At 40.3% G+C, this 15106-nt stretch overlaps 2 protein-coding genes across 3 annotated transcripts; both read right to left on the bottom strand.

Moving 5' to 3' along the window:
- Positions 1–3037: 3037 nt before the first annotated feature.
- Positions 3038–6439, bottom strand: LOC120741961 (thioredoxin-like). Its single transcript, XM_040045112.1, has 5 exons — positions 6314–6439; positions 4929–5033; positions 4535–4600; positions 3938–4003; positions 3038–3357 (listed from the first exon to the last, which is right to left on the bottom strand). Exons 1-5 carry the CDS (start codon positions 6335–6337, stop codon positions 3295–3297), a joined length of 324 nt encoding a protein of 107 aa, XP_039901046.1. The 5' UTR covers positions 6338–6439; the 3' UTR covers positions 3038–3294.
- A 414-nt stretch (positions 6440–6853) lies between these two features.
- On the bottom strand, positions 6854–12714 carry LOC120741939 (prostaglandin reductase 1-like). 2 transcript variants are annotated; one of them, XM_040045076.1, is made up of 9 exons: positions 12654–12714; positions 11083–11209; positions 10938–10983; positions 10790–10849; positions 10476–10643; positions 9810–10083; positions 9574–9679; positions 7514–7632; positions 6854–7412 (listed from the first exon to the last, which is right to left on the bottom strand). In XM_040045076.1, exons 2-9 carry the CDS (start codon positions 11186–11188, stop codon positions 7302–7304), a joined length of 990 nt encoding a protein of 329 aa, XP_039901010.1. In that variant the 5' UTR covers positions 11189–11209; positions 12654–12714; the 3' UTR covers positions 6854–7301. The 2 variants fall into 2 exon arrangements, with proteins under 2 accessions (XP_039901010.1, XP_039901012.1); XM_040045078.1 differs by lacking the exon at positions 12654–12714 and adding an exon at positions 11298–11375.
- Positions 12715–15106: the final 2392 nt, after the last annotated feature.

Raw genomic sequence — 15106 nt, 5'->3', positions numbered from 1 at the left:
GTATCATCAAAGATGAGCTTGTGGGGCCTTTTCGGGTTGAGGATGGAGTCAAGCTCAACTCCCAGTCCTACTGCCAGTTTCTGGAAGACACCTTCTTCAAGCAGTGGTACAGGAAGAAGTCTGCATCCTTCAAGAAAAACATGATTTTCATGCAGGACAATGCTCCATCACACGCGTCCAAGTACTCCACAGCGTGGCTGGCAAGAAAGGGTATAAAAGAAGAAAAACTAATGACATGGCCTCCTTGTTCACCTGATCTGAACCCCATTGAGAACCTGTGGTCCATCATCAAATGTGAGATTTACAAGGAGGGAAAACAGTACACCTCTCTGAACAGTGTCTGGGAGGCTGTGGTTGCTGCTGCACGCAATGTTGATGGTGAACAGATCAAAACACTGACAGAATCCATGGATGGCAGGCTTTTGAGTGTCCTTGCAAAGAAAGGTGGCTATATTGGTCGCTGATTTGTTTTTGTTTTGTTTTTGAATGTCAGAAATGTATATTTGTGAATGTGGAGATGTTATATTGGTTTCACTGGTAAAAATAAATAATTGAAATGGGTATATATTTGTTTTTTGTTAAGTTGCCTAATAATTATGCACAGTAATAGTCACCTGCACACACAGATATCCCCCTAAAATAGCTAAAACTAAAAACAAACTAAAAACTACTTCCAAAAACATTCAGCTTTGATATTAATGAGTTTTTTGAGTTCATTGAGAACATGGTTGTTGTTCAATAATAAAATTATTCCTCAAAAATACAACTTGCCTAATAATTCTGCACTCCCTGTATACAGACAACGATGTGAGCTCTATGTGCAGGCAAATACAGTTTAACACTAATTCTGCTTTTGTTCACTTCCAGTTTAAGTGATTTTGTTTATGTTTGTTTGTTGCATACTATTATATACTGGCCCCTTGTGGTCAGGATAGCTAGAGGGGGTAGTGCCAGTCAGATGTTTGTAGCTGTGGGTGTTTGGACTTTTAAAGCACTTTTAAGAAAGTTAATGTTCACTTTTAGAGAACGACTGGATGACAGTGAGTGGTTCCAGTTACTCATGCAGTCTGAGGAAGGTGAAGTGTTTGTGTATTTATTGATTTCTTTTAAGTCACTGTGTATTTTATGTACATTATAAGTTTATAAGTCCTGTCAGCCCTGTGCTGTGACAAGAAGTTACGCACTCAGCTGCTCTTAATCTGGGTTAATCTGAGTTTGTTGAAATGTGCTGGTTTTTGAGTCATACATCAGGAGTGACCTGCCACTCAGAGCTGAGAAACATTTCCAGACATGCTACAAATAAGTTGGGATATGTTTTAAGTAATGTGATCCATGTTACACAAGTGCTTCACAAGGGCAACAGAGTGAAACACACGGGTATTTTAAACCTCAGGGCAAAAGCAGACAATGAAATTTGATGTATAAAAACCAACACAATGCAGGAGAAGAAAGAACTCGCTATAGTGAAAGACAGTCCACAGAAAACAGCTGTATGGAAGCAGGTTAGGTTACTAAGATTTTGGGGTCTTGGGTGATTTGCTACCTGTGTGTTTCAGGTAGTCAACGTAAATGGAAGTTCCACCAACTCTTATTTTTCTCTGTATCATGAACTGTGTGAATACTTTCTGTAGACTGGATCCAGGAACAACCTCACCCTCAACAAGAAAAACAACTTCTGATGACACAGCAGTTTCACATACCCGAGTAACAGCCTGAGGTGCATTTATCTCATTGTTTTGGATAACTAGGCAAAAATACTCAAGTGGCATTGTTTTAAGACATTTTGTTAAAAATACTTGTTATATGTTAAAACATTTGATATTTAAAAAAATCAGCCATGCAAGACTTTAGTAGTTTTTTTCAGGGTTTAAGAACCTGATTCTTGACTCTTTATTCTGACTCCCACCAGTTTTATGCGAGTCATTCTAAAAAATAGTTTACTGCTATACATAAAATAAAGCAAAGGGTTAAAAATCAATAGAAAGGTTGATCACATTTATTTTATAATAAGATGAAATGTTGCAGTTATCAGACTAACACAGAGGACTTCAGAGCTGCTCTTTAAATTATTGCCAAATGGACAAATACATGTTTATCTGTCTGTCTGGTGCATGTTGGACTCGTTCTTATCTGTACACAAGTACAGATACTTATGCAGAAGTCAAAACACAGATTGGGCTCCACACTGAGTCCCTGTGTGCAGTCTGAAACTCAAATGATCATTCAGATGTTTTACATATGAGATATTAAAAACTTAGGCTGGATCCAGGCAAAGTTTCCCTGAACAGAGGTTGTGTTTGTGCTCTTTCCTGCCTCCCTGCACACACTGTTGCTGTCCTGATGTGTTTGTGCTGACTTTGTTTGTGTGCATGAGGTTAAATGGTCCAAAACTGCTGCAGACCTCGTTCTCAAGACTCATGTTTTCCTGTTTCAATGCATTGCTGTTGAGTATCTTCATCACTGTATAGCTGCACGTCTGGCTGTGTGAGACACACTTAGAGTAGAGACTATCTGTGTGTTACACAAAGCATTTCTCGAATCTTAATTTGATATTCGTTGTGTGTGTGTGTCTGTGTGTGTGTGTGTGTCCTCTTCCTCACTTGTGCTCAAACAAAGGCTTACTCACACACAGTAGAACAGCAGCCTGAAAAGCCGGTTTTAACCACTGGTTTGGCATTATACCAGTACCTAATTAAGATCCAGTTCATGCATTTGAAGAAAGACACAAATGCTGGTGCTCAAAAAGCACAGTAACAACAACCTGTTGGTGTAAAGTGGGAACAAGTGAGTTCAGTGGCTGTAGGAGGGTCTAACACAAGAACTTCTCGCATGCAGTCCACAGACGTGAGCCAATTTCCTGCAAATTGCCCAAACCTTTGCTACATCATGCAGTTGTTGGCTGGTTTTCAAAATGTGCTAATGAACCAACACATCACGTTCACCAGCGATACAGTGTCTGCTGTTAACTGCCAGCTCCAACATATGCTGCTACATACTTGTACTATTCTGACATTTTTATCAAAGTACAAAATACCAATCCATTCATAATTCATTTATTAAACTTTTTGAACACAAAACATACAAAGTAATTCAGGATCACAGCCAAACTGTCATTAAAAACGGAATTAAAAGTATTGAGCGGTTTCATATTGCAGCCAGTTGTTAAGACAGGGACATTAACCTGTTACAAGATATGTGGATGTATTATTGACTGTGAGGGATAGACTTCATTGTCATGAGTAACACAGTAATATCAAAGATATGTGAGGCAGATTTTGTTTTTGGTGGGACATCTCATCTGAGCTCTCTCACTTTTTGATGTAGTTGAGCTTCATCAGCACCGGTGAACTCATACACCTGAAAGAGGAGGACATTGAGTTAAAAATGGCATTTAAAAAATGACATAATTTTCCATTTATCCTCAATGAATTGTGAAATAGGACACAATCGGCTTATCACTAACAACCCAAACCTTGACTTAAATGTGATTTAACTCAGTTTCTTTAATCCTGAGACCATATATCCTTTATATATTTATAAATGCACCATGGGGAGCCTAGGGCGAAACAGCATTTCAGTACACTGTGTACTGTGTATACTACTGTATTGACAATAAAGCTCTTGAATTTTGAGTCTTGAATCTGAATGGAGGTATGGCTTCAAGCTTGCCTCCATTGGTTGGAAAGGATATTTGCTTTGCCGTTTAAGCCATTAGAAAAGCCATTAGAAAATATTAAATGATTCATGTATGATCTGCCTTTAGAGGTTTTCTGTGCAAGATTAAGAGGGAATCCTTAGGGCAACATTGATCTTATATGTGCCAGTTGAAAATAATACTGAGATTATAATAGTCATTGCACAAGGCTCATTGTTTCCAGGCTCAAATTCACTACATGCTAAACATCTCCATCCAGCTACATAGGGCACTTTACCTTACCTTCTGGTTATTCTTGTAAAAGTGAAATGCAGGCATGCGGGTGACATTATAGAATGACTTCACATCCTGAAAGACAACGCAACGATATCAGATGAGCTGACCGGGTCATCAACACTGATCGCCACTGACTACGGCCGCTTCAGACCAACTTGGGCAGCTGTAGATGTGGCGAGAGGCCAAAACATGTGCAAATAAATACATTAAAAATATTGTGAAAAACACAGGCTTCTGCAGCTTTTATGCATATTAATTATAAGTTACCCAAGAGCCTGTCTACATCAGACAAAGCCTCTCCTTCAGACTTCAGTGTTGCCAGTTGTGCAGAGTGAAAGCTTGTTGCATTACAGTCTGTGTTGTTTAATCCGCACCAAAGCAGTTGCTGACAGATGGCCACATGAGTCAGCTAGGAGTTCTTCCAAGAGAAAAATAAATGTTTAACTAAGCTAGAAACCTATGCTGGCTAATGACTTTTATTTTCATGCAATGACATGAAAACAGAAATAAAATAAATCCACACAAGGGAAGCTAAAGTGGGTTCAGCAGCAGATGAAGTAATCCTACTGCTTCTCCAGGCTTCCAAGTCAAACACGGGCTTACCCTGCCATCAGTCGCGTCCACCTTCAGGAAAATCACGTTTGTGTTGACAGGCTCCTGTGACATCTCCTGCAGGAGAGAAGATCACTGAGTCGACACGAGAGCACGCACACTACATCTGCTGCGACATCACAAGAGTTTTCATCCTTGTGAATAGGTTCTCTTATTTAATTGTCACATTGCTGCAGTTGCATGGGGATCACAATGAAGCTCTGCATAATGTCAAATGGGGGGCTAGAGCATCAGTACTATAGGTTACTCTGACTAAAGTTATTGTAATGTGTGAGGGACAGAATGAAACTTGAGATTCTCGTGAATTTTGGACATGCAAAAGCTCATGAGGCAATAAGCTAAAACAATAAATAAATAACGTGATTTTAGATTTAACATCACATACAACAAAAATTGGGGCCATCATTTGGCAGGGGCCACACCACTCGGCTGTGAAGTCCACCACCACCAGCTTGTCTCCAGCTTCATTCAGAATTTTCTGGAACTCATCCTACAGAGAGAAATAGAAAAGACACGATTTTTTGGATGGGTAAGTGGTAGAGACTGAAACATGCTCAAATGAACTGCAACAGAGCTAACAGCAGCAGCCTCTTCTGACTCTGAGGGCTTGTTCATACTTGTTGCTGGTGCTACTGTTGACGGTGCAGCTGCAGCCACGACAGTTCACATGTTGGTTCATTTGAGACGTTTTGCTGCATCTATTTCTAATTTCTTTCTCTCTCTCAGCTTTTCAGCTCCATCCTATAAGTTTTGTTTGTCCACTTGTATCAACCACTTCTTCCACGCTAAATTCTCTTCTGCAAGCTGCGTGAGCGCGCAGGGAAGGCAGGGAAAGTCCCCGATTGCATTAGGAGTTTTGATTGTGCAATCCAGTGTTAGTGATGAAAATTAATGAATGGGCAGTTGCCGGTGCTTTGTAGGGCGGGGTGCCAGGTTACTAGTCCAGCCCTGCTAACCGAGGGATTCCCTGCTCAGGATGGCCTTTGATGGCTGCATGTAAGAGTCACTGATCTGGTGATGCTGTGATCCGCTGACCTTTGTAAAGTTTATTTCCGTACAAATGCAATACAATCAGTTACAACGAGGTTCGGGAAGACTGCCTCGGGGCACTTTCCTGGAAATTTACCTAAACAACGCGTACACTTATGGCCGCGTGTGGAGCACAGGTGTTGTGTGAAGAACTGATTGTCTCCCAAAAGGTGATTTCTAATGTTTCGATGGGGCGAGGGTTTATGTGTAACGTATTGACTTATATTGATGAATGGACTTTAGTGAACAGGTTATTAAAGTGCTATATGTAAAATCAGTTTTTCGTGTATATTTCCTTTTGGCCAATTAAAAACTTCTTTATATAACTATTGGTATATTTGTTGCGATTTCTGCTGCCCTCTTGTCCAGATCTCTCTTTAAAAAATACATTTTTAATATCAGTGAGAACTTTTAACTGGATAAACAAACGATGCCACTTCACCAGAGACGGATTGCGGCTTCTAACGCGTGACTGGAAGGTTGTTTGTAGCTCAAGATGAATTTATATCATTCATGGATATCTTTGACATATATTTCACATTTTGCAGGCCAATAAGTCATTTACAGCAGTTTAAATACGGATAATCCCTTTTTGGTAGGCGATCACGTTTTGGCACACCTGCGCGCTGCTGCTCCGACACAAAACAGTGGAGCGTAAAAACATCCATTCACTTACTAGGAATGCGCCTCTCACCATATAAGGGAGAGAGGCACAGAAAACAGCAAAAAAGACAAACTTACCAGATCTTTCACTTCGTGAACCATGATACCAGCTGATGAACGTGCCTCGGACAGAACAAAGTGCCAGCAGACGCCCCACGCGTTTAAACACTAAAGTTACCCGTCAGTAGTCCCGGTCAAAGCGGAAGTCTCTGTATTTATTTTACACAATAAGAGTGTTTAATGAGCTAAAGCATAAATGCATTGGTACTTAGAGTATATAGAGCTTTCTACTTAGCTGAGCACACCAAGCGCTTTCTACAGGCTTCGTTCAGCCGGTCACACACATTTTCATACACCTATTAGGGAAGCAGAGTGTAGGAACATAGACTCTCCTGGAGATTAAATGGATGAAAGAGATTGTGTAACCATGGAGCTAAACTTCACCGAAGCCTTGACAAAAGGCTAAAATTGGTAGCAGATGTTAAGTGTTAGTGCTATTATATCTGATGCGCAACTTGAATCCCGTCGACCAGGCAGGCCCTTAAAAGCAGCACATATAATTATTCCATTCACCTCAGATTTACAGCTAACCGCAGTCTCAAAGATGAAGCCCACCACACACCACGTTGATTCAATCGAAATTAAAATGTTTTATTTTTCGCTCCCTGTGCATACAAACAACTTTGATCATGTCACTGTGAACAGGGCATTAATACAGCAGAACAGATCTGCACTGCACACACAGATACTCGCTGTAATGACAGGATAAGAACCCTGAGTCTGGAATTATCATCTCTTCTTTTATTCATTGGTGGTCATGTTGTTAAGTAAGTCACCAAAACGTACAACTTAAGCAAACTGATGCTGATGTTGCCAGATGTCAAGTTGTCAACATGACAAAAGACACAACTATCAATCACAGGCAAAACTCTGTGATTGCAAAACTACTCAAAGAGCTGAAATGTTAATGTGAAATTATTTTGTTCTATGTTTATTGCTTCATTAATTCATAGATTGTGTAATAATGGCAGTTATTAGTAATGCTGGCTCTCTTGCATTGAACTCTTCAGACTGCGACGACGGCCTTGCCCATGTTTTCTCCCTGCAGCATCCCCATAAAAGCAGCCGGCATGTTATCAAAGCCTTTTGTGACGTGCTCCCGACACTGCAGTTTGCCCTGTGGACGCACAATACACAGATCACAAATACAATACATCAAAACAGAAACACAGGTAACTGATGTTTATATCTTTATTTAAAAGAAAGGCTCACACTAACCTCTTTCACCCACGCTAACAGTCTCTTGAGGGTCTCAGGGTGCTTGTGCTCCCACCTACTTTGCAAGAATCCCTCCATCTTCAGCTCCTTAAAGATCATGGTGAAGTAGGGATACGGACCTAAAACACAGGTCGTTCAAGAGAAAATTTTAACCCATCTTTCACTCACAGAAACTACAGTTCATGTCTACAATAACCATCTGTGTGCCTCCACAGCACTTGTGGATCTTTAGCAGTGCAGCTTCTCCTCTCTAGTGGAAAAAACACATTAACTCAGAAGAAGTTGTTGGTGGTGTATTAAATGCATTTTGTGTTCTTCGCAGTGATATTTGTGGGCCTTTGGGGTCCAGGCCCGCTCCAGAAAGGTCACTGTTCCACTTCAGTCTAATACCATCTACATACCTTTACACCTGTAATTCAAATGAATCCATACAGTTTGGTAATGAAAGCTTTGAACACCCCAGTTGTCACTCCAGTAAGAATCAAGCTAAATGTTGACTGGGAGCTGTAAGTGTGCCAGAGACAGTTTAAAAGGGGGTTTATTTTATATGTTTCTGTCATAGATTTGTGTGTATTTAATTTATTTGCTGAAATTGATTAAAAATTATTTTAATGAGATTTTTTTTTAAATTGTCTAAAATATGTGATTATAAAATATTGTTATATAATATTTTATAATTATATATAATAAATATAATTATAATTTTTTTAAAGGCTGTGTAAATGAGCTATACACCTTGCTGTAAAGTTTGTTTGAGGTACAGTGTAACGGTCACATGACCAGAATTTAGCTGAAGGCAGAACCGTTGCATTGTGGGTCAGAACTAGCATGGACACAGAGGAAGGACAGCCAAAAATGTAATCTGATTCTTGGACATTACCATGAGCGACTTTAAAAATGTCTGAGAGAGGGGGGGCAGAGAGAAAACTTCCAAGGACATCAGTGATGTGTGGACATTGCTGTTGGACATCTGTCGTTCCAAGTACACTGACCCCACCTGAGCAGCTGATGGAGAGACCTGACTCACAAAGTGTGAGTAAAACTTCATCTATAAAACACCTTTAAGAAAATTCTAACAATATGCTTCATCATAAAAATGCCATTTAAACCAGAGTCTGGGAGAAACTGTTGCAAAAGCTTCGGCTTTTTTAGTTTGAACCCTAAACGATGCACAGACAGCACGCCCTCATCCATTATTTAGTCATTCAAGAGTTAAATTTAACATGAGCATCCAAAGTAAAGGCTGAGTAGGCTGTAACAAAGTTCCTGAAGGGGACCAAGAGCTTCCATTACCTCAGGCATAAATCTATCAAGGGCACAAACAAAGACTTCTGTTTTCTCTTCATTAGGTTGGAGGAAATTGTCTACCATCCAAGAACTTTTTCTATATCTGTAACTCAGAAATATCTTGGAGCTTAGAGAAGATATACAGCTGACTGTCATCTGCATAGCATAACACCCTAAAAGTGTTGAAAACGTGTTAAAGAGGGAGCAGAGATGATATAAACAATAAAGGCCGTATGTCACACCATAGACACCAGAGAGGTGGAAGAGGACATGAACTTCAAAGAAGCCACAAAAATACACCTTTTAGAAAGACGTGACAAGAACCACTCTGAAGCAGATCCAGATATAGCCAGCCTGTCAAGCATGATGACGATGGTATGGTACAGTATGAAAGACAGAGGTGTCAGGTGCAGCATCAAAAAACGGAATAATAATAACCTCCAACACTATGCATCAAAACTTCATTGCAGATTTTAAAAATAGCTGTTTTAGTGGAAAAAGCTCTACGGAAGAAGAGCTGTAAGCTGTAATCTTAGGATTCGTCTGTAAATCCTTAGAAGACTGTGTTTATACCAGACTGGTGCCTCATGGGGTTTAAAGTAAGTTTCTTAACCTTGAATCAGTTGTCTCCTGTGAATCCGTCTGTAAGTTTATTAATTAAATCTGATTGGTATTTGCAATAATGCAAAGTATTATTATTTTTCTGTCTGTGCACCAACCCTGGTTGTTCCATAGCAGGCACAAAACTTTCAGGAGTTATAGCAGTAACAAACCTGTCTGGGGTTCACTGTCATTGTAGGTGGAGATGCTTCCACACACAGCTATTCTTCCAAATTTCTTCATTTGCTGCAGGACGACATCTGATGAAGGGCCTCCCACCTAAAACAAAGCAGCAGGGTCACTTAATGCATTGTAACGTGCTGTGAGGAATGCAGTGTGAATGCAAGAGAAGAGTAGAGCAATGATTAAATATTAAATGCAAGCTTGAAACTGCACCACCACTGCTCACGTTTTCAAAGAAACAATCGTATCCTTCAGGTGAAGCCTTCCTCAGAGCCTCCTCCAGGGAACCCACAGTTTTGTAGTTGAAGACCTCATCAAATCCCAGCTCTTTGAGGTAAGCCACTTTGGCATCAGAGCCTGCCGAGCCCACCACCTTACAGCCCTTGATCTTGGCGATCTGTCCCACCACGGAGCCCACCGCTCCAGCTGCAGCGTTCACCAGCAGGGTCTCACCCTTCTGGAGTCCCAACACTTCTTCTATCCCATAAACAGCCGTCAGTCTGCAGAGAGACAGAAACAGTAAATCCAGCTGTTGCCTCTTTGATTGCCATATTAATTATATCCACAAAAATAACTGCTTAGAAACTCTGCTTCAGCTCATTAGCAAAACAGCTGAAGTTAGTTTTATTGTAAGAATATAAGTGACTATTTTCTGCTCATTACTGTTGTCTATTAGCACATTTAGCTGACCTCTTAAACACCTTACAAACACCTATAAATAAAATCTTACATCACTGATATGAATGTCTCAGATGGTTTAGTTTACATTTAAGATTCAGCTGATAAAACTTCACATCGATCTATCTGCTGGAAGAGTCAGAACATCCTGCCACGATTTATCGTCCAATAGAAAGTGACTTTGATCCATGCAGGTTACTTAAATCTGTCTTACCCGGGCATCCCGATGGCACCCAGAGCCAGAGACAGGGACACATCTTTAGGCCACTCAGGCAGGATGGGAGTGAGGCCGGTCCCATCACTGAGCGTGTGGGTTCTCCACCCGCTGTCACTCACAACGTGGCTTCCCACAGGAAACGCTGGATTTTTACTCTGGATCACTCTAAAGGAAAACAACAACACAATATTAAAACAAAATAGTCTGTGCTGTCACTGGGATAACTCAACACTGCGTCCTGTGTCAGTAAACATACACATCACAGCACATCATGTAAGTGTTCTGTGTGCAGGTGTGTTTGTGTTTCTTACTTGGCCACCTGACCTCCGATCATCACATCTCCCTCCTTCATGTGGGTTTTGCTGAACGACCTGTTGAGACCAGCGGTGTGTTACAATATGTATTTCTATCAGGAGCATTAAAGTAGTTCAGTAATGAGTGATGCTGCTCTCTGATCACCTCATGTACGGGTCGACACTGAGAAACACAGCTTCCAACAGCACCTCTGCAAACAAAACTAAACTCATTTAAAGTGCTCGATGCTTAATGTTTGACAAAAACTGAAGAAGGTGCTCTCCTGTAGAGAGAAAGAAGAAAGATGTACCTCCATCTTTGGGCTCAGGGAGCTCCTCCACCTTCAGCCCAAAGTCGCTTTTCTTTGGGAAGCCGTCAAAGTGCTGAGTCATTACCCATGACTTAGCTTTCACCATGATTCTTCTTTTTTATGGCCGCTGTAAAGAAATATTGCCCGTCACTGTTATCAACAGACATGAAAGTGCTGAGTCATCCAGCGCTGTGCAAAATAGAGCTGAATAAAACCTGAAGTGTAATATTCACTCTGTGACGTTTAGCTGTGGTGAGCATCAAACAGCACAAATCCTTTCAATTTTTCATGACATCATCGGTTAACTATAAAGTGTAACAATGACAGCGTAGGCTGCCCTTAGGCTCAGTTTCCAAGCTGTGATTAAAAGAACAGTTCCAACGAAATGCAGAAATCCTCATCGTGCTCAAACACACACACATTTACATATTTACACACAAGTGATTTGAGTGATCAGAGTAAAACTATTACTATAAAAGTACTGGTTTACATACAAGTATTCACATAGAATCAAGTTCAGTGATTCTGTTTTTCAGACTTTATGACAATATCAGTGAACCTCTAAACACATTGAAACACAATACTGTCATGGTCTGGGTGGGTGCCAGTGTTTCTCCCTTCGAGTCGGCATCTCCACCCCTGGGAGGAGCCACTGTGTTCTGCTTATTGCTTGCACCTGTGGGTAACTAAGCCAGGGACTCATAAGGATTGTCGGCTAACCCTAGTTAGTGCAGGCCACTGCTGTGATTTTGTACACGACTTGCAAACTATCTTGTCTCATTCTGTATCTCTCTTTCATAGCCACGCACCAAGTTGCCAGACACGAATCTCCGCTGTAGAACACCCATCCGGACGCTGGACCTCCTGACAGTCTCACGGGTTTCTCGCCCCATGCACCTGCCTGCCTCCCTGCCTCAACGCCAGGGATTTCAGATTTCGGACCACTCACCCGGACCACTCACCCCTCCACGCCACTACTGACCACCCACAGCAAGTAAGCAGTGCAAAGGAAAATTCAGAACAAACAGCTTGCCCGAACCATACCTGAATGTCTGTACTCTAATTTCAGTGACTCTGACCCTTTCCCCGGACCCAGCCAACCAGTTTGACTCTCCCTTCAGCCCAATCCTCGGAACAGCAGTTTTCACTGACGAGCGACCAGATTGTTTACTTAGCTCAGGCTGCATAAACCCCTTAGGTTTAGGTGTTGCTTCTAGTACTTGTTAAACTCACGTTTCAGTTTTCTGACTGTGTGCACTTGCTGAGAAAATAAACGTTGTCACTGAAACTTTCTATGTGCTGTTCTGCGCCCAGCATTTGAGTCCTTTCTCTTTTGAGGCGACCTCGCCCGTGACAAATACAATCTAACTGTTCATACACAACTACCACTGTAGTGGAGTATCTCATATTTTATGGTCAGTAGCAAGATAACACTTTATGCAAAGGCTTTAAAGGGATAACACCGACCCCCTGCTGATGTTTGCTGCTCAGCCTCAGAGTTACCTCCTCCAGTAAAATCACACTTGATGCAGTTCAGAAACAAACAGCTCTCTCTCCTCTGTGTGACTTACCGCTCGCCTTTCTTCACAGAGAAATGCTGGAAGCTGTGGAGTGGGAGTGGGTGGAAGTGAGGAGAGGCAGGAATGTGAACAGTTATGAGGAGAAAGGGCGGGACACAAGCTTTTATTGCTGGATATGATTGGCTGAAAATATTTTACACTATCTAACAGCACCTGGCCAACAAAGATAAAGACATGTGCTTTAATATGCTGTACAGTTTGTTACCCAGCCGGGTAAGAAAGGCGAAACATTTGTTGATTTACTTTGGATAATAACACGTTGAACTTTGAAAAATGTATATCTTTGATTTTTGAGATTAAATACTTCAGTTAGAAAAAGGCAAGCTTGTAATCAAACCTCAAGATATTTCATGTAAAGTTTTAATATCTGTAGATAAAAGTTTTCTAAATGTAAATTTGTTTTGTTACCCATGTTGAAAATGTGAAACCCATGTTAGCGTGGCCTTATTTTGCATCTCGTAATGCCTGCAAAGAGATGATGGTGTCCTAATGAAGCTTTGCATGACTTCCAGGAGTAGTAAATCCATTTTTTATACTGTCATCATATACAGAAAATACACCCTTGTTCAGGTTTCATGCATTAGCACATAATAAAAAATCATTAGATTGTTATAAGGTCATTACTTACATACAGACTTGAATAAGCAACAACACATATCAAACCATTTCATTATTTAATTAACAACAACTATAATAAAAGACTAAGTACATCCTTTCTGCTTCCGTAGGAATAATAAGAGTAAGCAGCAGCCATGTGCTGCTAATCAAATGTACTGTTTGATATAACACATGAATGCACACATAGCCCAGATAAGTGTATTACTAAGGAAGTGCAGCACAGCCAGGCTTTCTTTGCCTTATCAGGCTCAAAGGGGGCGCTGAATGTGCCATATGACATTTCTACCACACAAAATGATCCCCGTGAGTGACACCGACTGTGACATTATTACATAATAATGACAAAATGGTGATTAAAAATTTATAAAGAACATAAAAAATTACAAATAAAATGTAAAACTATACCAAGTAAAACAAGACACCAATGCTTTAGAAAATAATTAGAGTGAATTTACATGTAAATCTTAATTAAGCTTTATCAAACACACATCTGTGGCAATTTTGATATGAATCTCTTGATTTGTGAACATTTTAGTTATATCAGCTTTACTTTTGAATTACTGTTCTTATATTGAACCTGCAACCTAAAGGGAACCTGTAGAATCAGAGTAAAAGTATATAGCTATAATTTAACAGGTGACATCAGGATCATGTGTTCATGAACACCACAAATAAACATTTAATAAATATTTAGCTTCAGTTTTTTTGCACAGCATTGGATGACTCATCACTTTCATATCTGTTACTATGAGGTTGATAACAGTGAAAGGCAACATTTATTTACAGCTGTCATAAAAATCATCGTGACTCAAGGAAAGTCGTGGGTCATGACTCAGCACTTTGACAACTTCCCAAAGAAAAGCAACTTTGGGCTGAAGGTGGAGGAGCTCCCTGAGCCCAAAGATGGAGGTAAGATGAGTTTGTATTTTCTCTTTACTTAAGGCTTTAATAGGAATGCACTCTCTTCAGTTTTTGTCGAAAACGAAACCCAGAGCACTTCAAATGTTTTTATTTTTGCAGACGTGCTGCTGGAAGCAGTATTCAGTGTCGACCCATACATGAGTTGAGAAGAGAAAACTTATACTGAATTATTTTCATAATAATTAACACTCCTGATAAAACTACATTGAAACATATAAAAAATAATCTATAACATACTGCTGGTCTCAACAGGCCGTTCAGTCAAATCTACATGAAGGAAATAGATTTGATGATTGGAAGTCAACAACACACCAACACACACAAACGCCTTTTATTTGTTGTCATGTGAGTCTGTTGTGTACTGAAACATGGCATGGTTTTCATCTGCTGTTAATTAGAAAGCATTTGCTTCATTTTACAGTAAAAAACAAAACGGCGTAGAGGTATGAAAGAGGAACTCTGTCATGCTGATTTAAATTATGATGACTTTGCTATTACTGTTATAAAGCCTCGAGCTGATCATTAGCCAAATCAGGCCTTGCCAGATACTCGAGTGAAGTGAGATCACCTTTCATGTGCTGAAACCTGAAGTGCCTTCACGCTGATAACACAGAGAGTCTTTGAGTGTGCACATTTTTCACTACCAGTTTCCTTCTCATCCTCATTGCGCGTTTATTCTACAGATGTCAATAAAGCCGCAGTGAGCAAGAATAAACAGAGTAAGACTTTCCTTGGCTCAACATCTCAAACAGTTCAGCAAATATCAGGAAAAACAAAGTTTCTATGCAGTTTGGATCTGGTAGCCATAGCCTGGATGGGGTTTTCCTGTACTTTTCAGGGAGCCTAAAAAAACAATAAGAATTTAAAAAAAAAAAAAACAAAGACCTATCAACAATATTTCAATT

The sequence above is a fragment of the Simochromis diagramma genome, unplaced genomic scaffold, assembly GCF_900408965.1.
Source record: "Simochromis diagramma unplaced genomic scaffold, fSimDia1.1 OVJJ01000590.1, whole genome shotgun sequence".
NCBI classification, from domain to species: Eukaryota; Metazoa; Chordata; class Actinopteri; order Cichliformes; family Cichlidae; genus Simochromis; species Simochromis diagramma.
This window is presented reverse-complemented; position numbering and strand designations above follow the sequence as displayed.

Bases quoted from the DNA above. Each gene is read 5' to 3' on its own strand.
- LOC120741961 (XM_040045112.1), bottom strand. From the start codon at position 6,337: ATGGTTCACGAAGTGAAAGATCTG. The intron at 4,601-4,928 runs GTATGTGATGTT...TCTCTCCTGCAG, and splicing joins TGATGGCCCCAATTTTTGTT to GAGATGTCACAGGAGCCTGT. The intron at 3,358-3,937 runs GTAAGGTAAAGT...CTCCTCTTTCAG, and splicing joins TTTACAAGAATAACCAGAAG to GTGTATGAGTTCACCGGTGC.
- LOC120741939 (XM_040045076.1), bottom strand. From the start codon at position 11,188: ATGGTGAAAGCTAAGTCATGGGTAATGACTCAGCACTTTGACGGCTTC. The intron at 10,984-11,082 runs GTACATCTTTCT...TTTTGTTTGCAG, and splicing joins CCCTGAGCCCAAAGATGGAG to AGGTGCTGTTGGAAGCTGTG. The intron at 10,850-10,937 runs GTGATCAGAGAG...TGGTCTCAACAG, and splicing joins AGTGTCGACCCGTACATGAG to GTCGTTCAGCAAAACCCACA.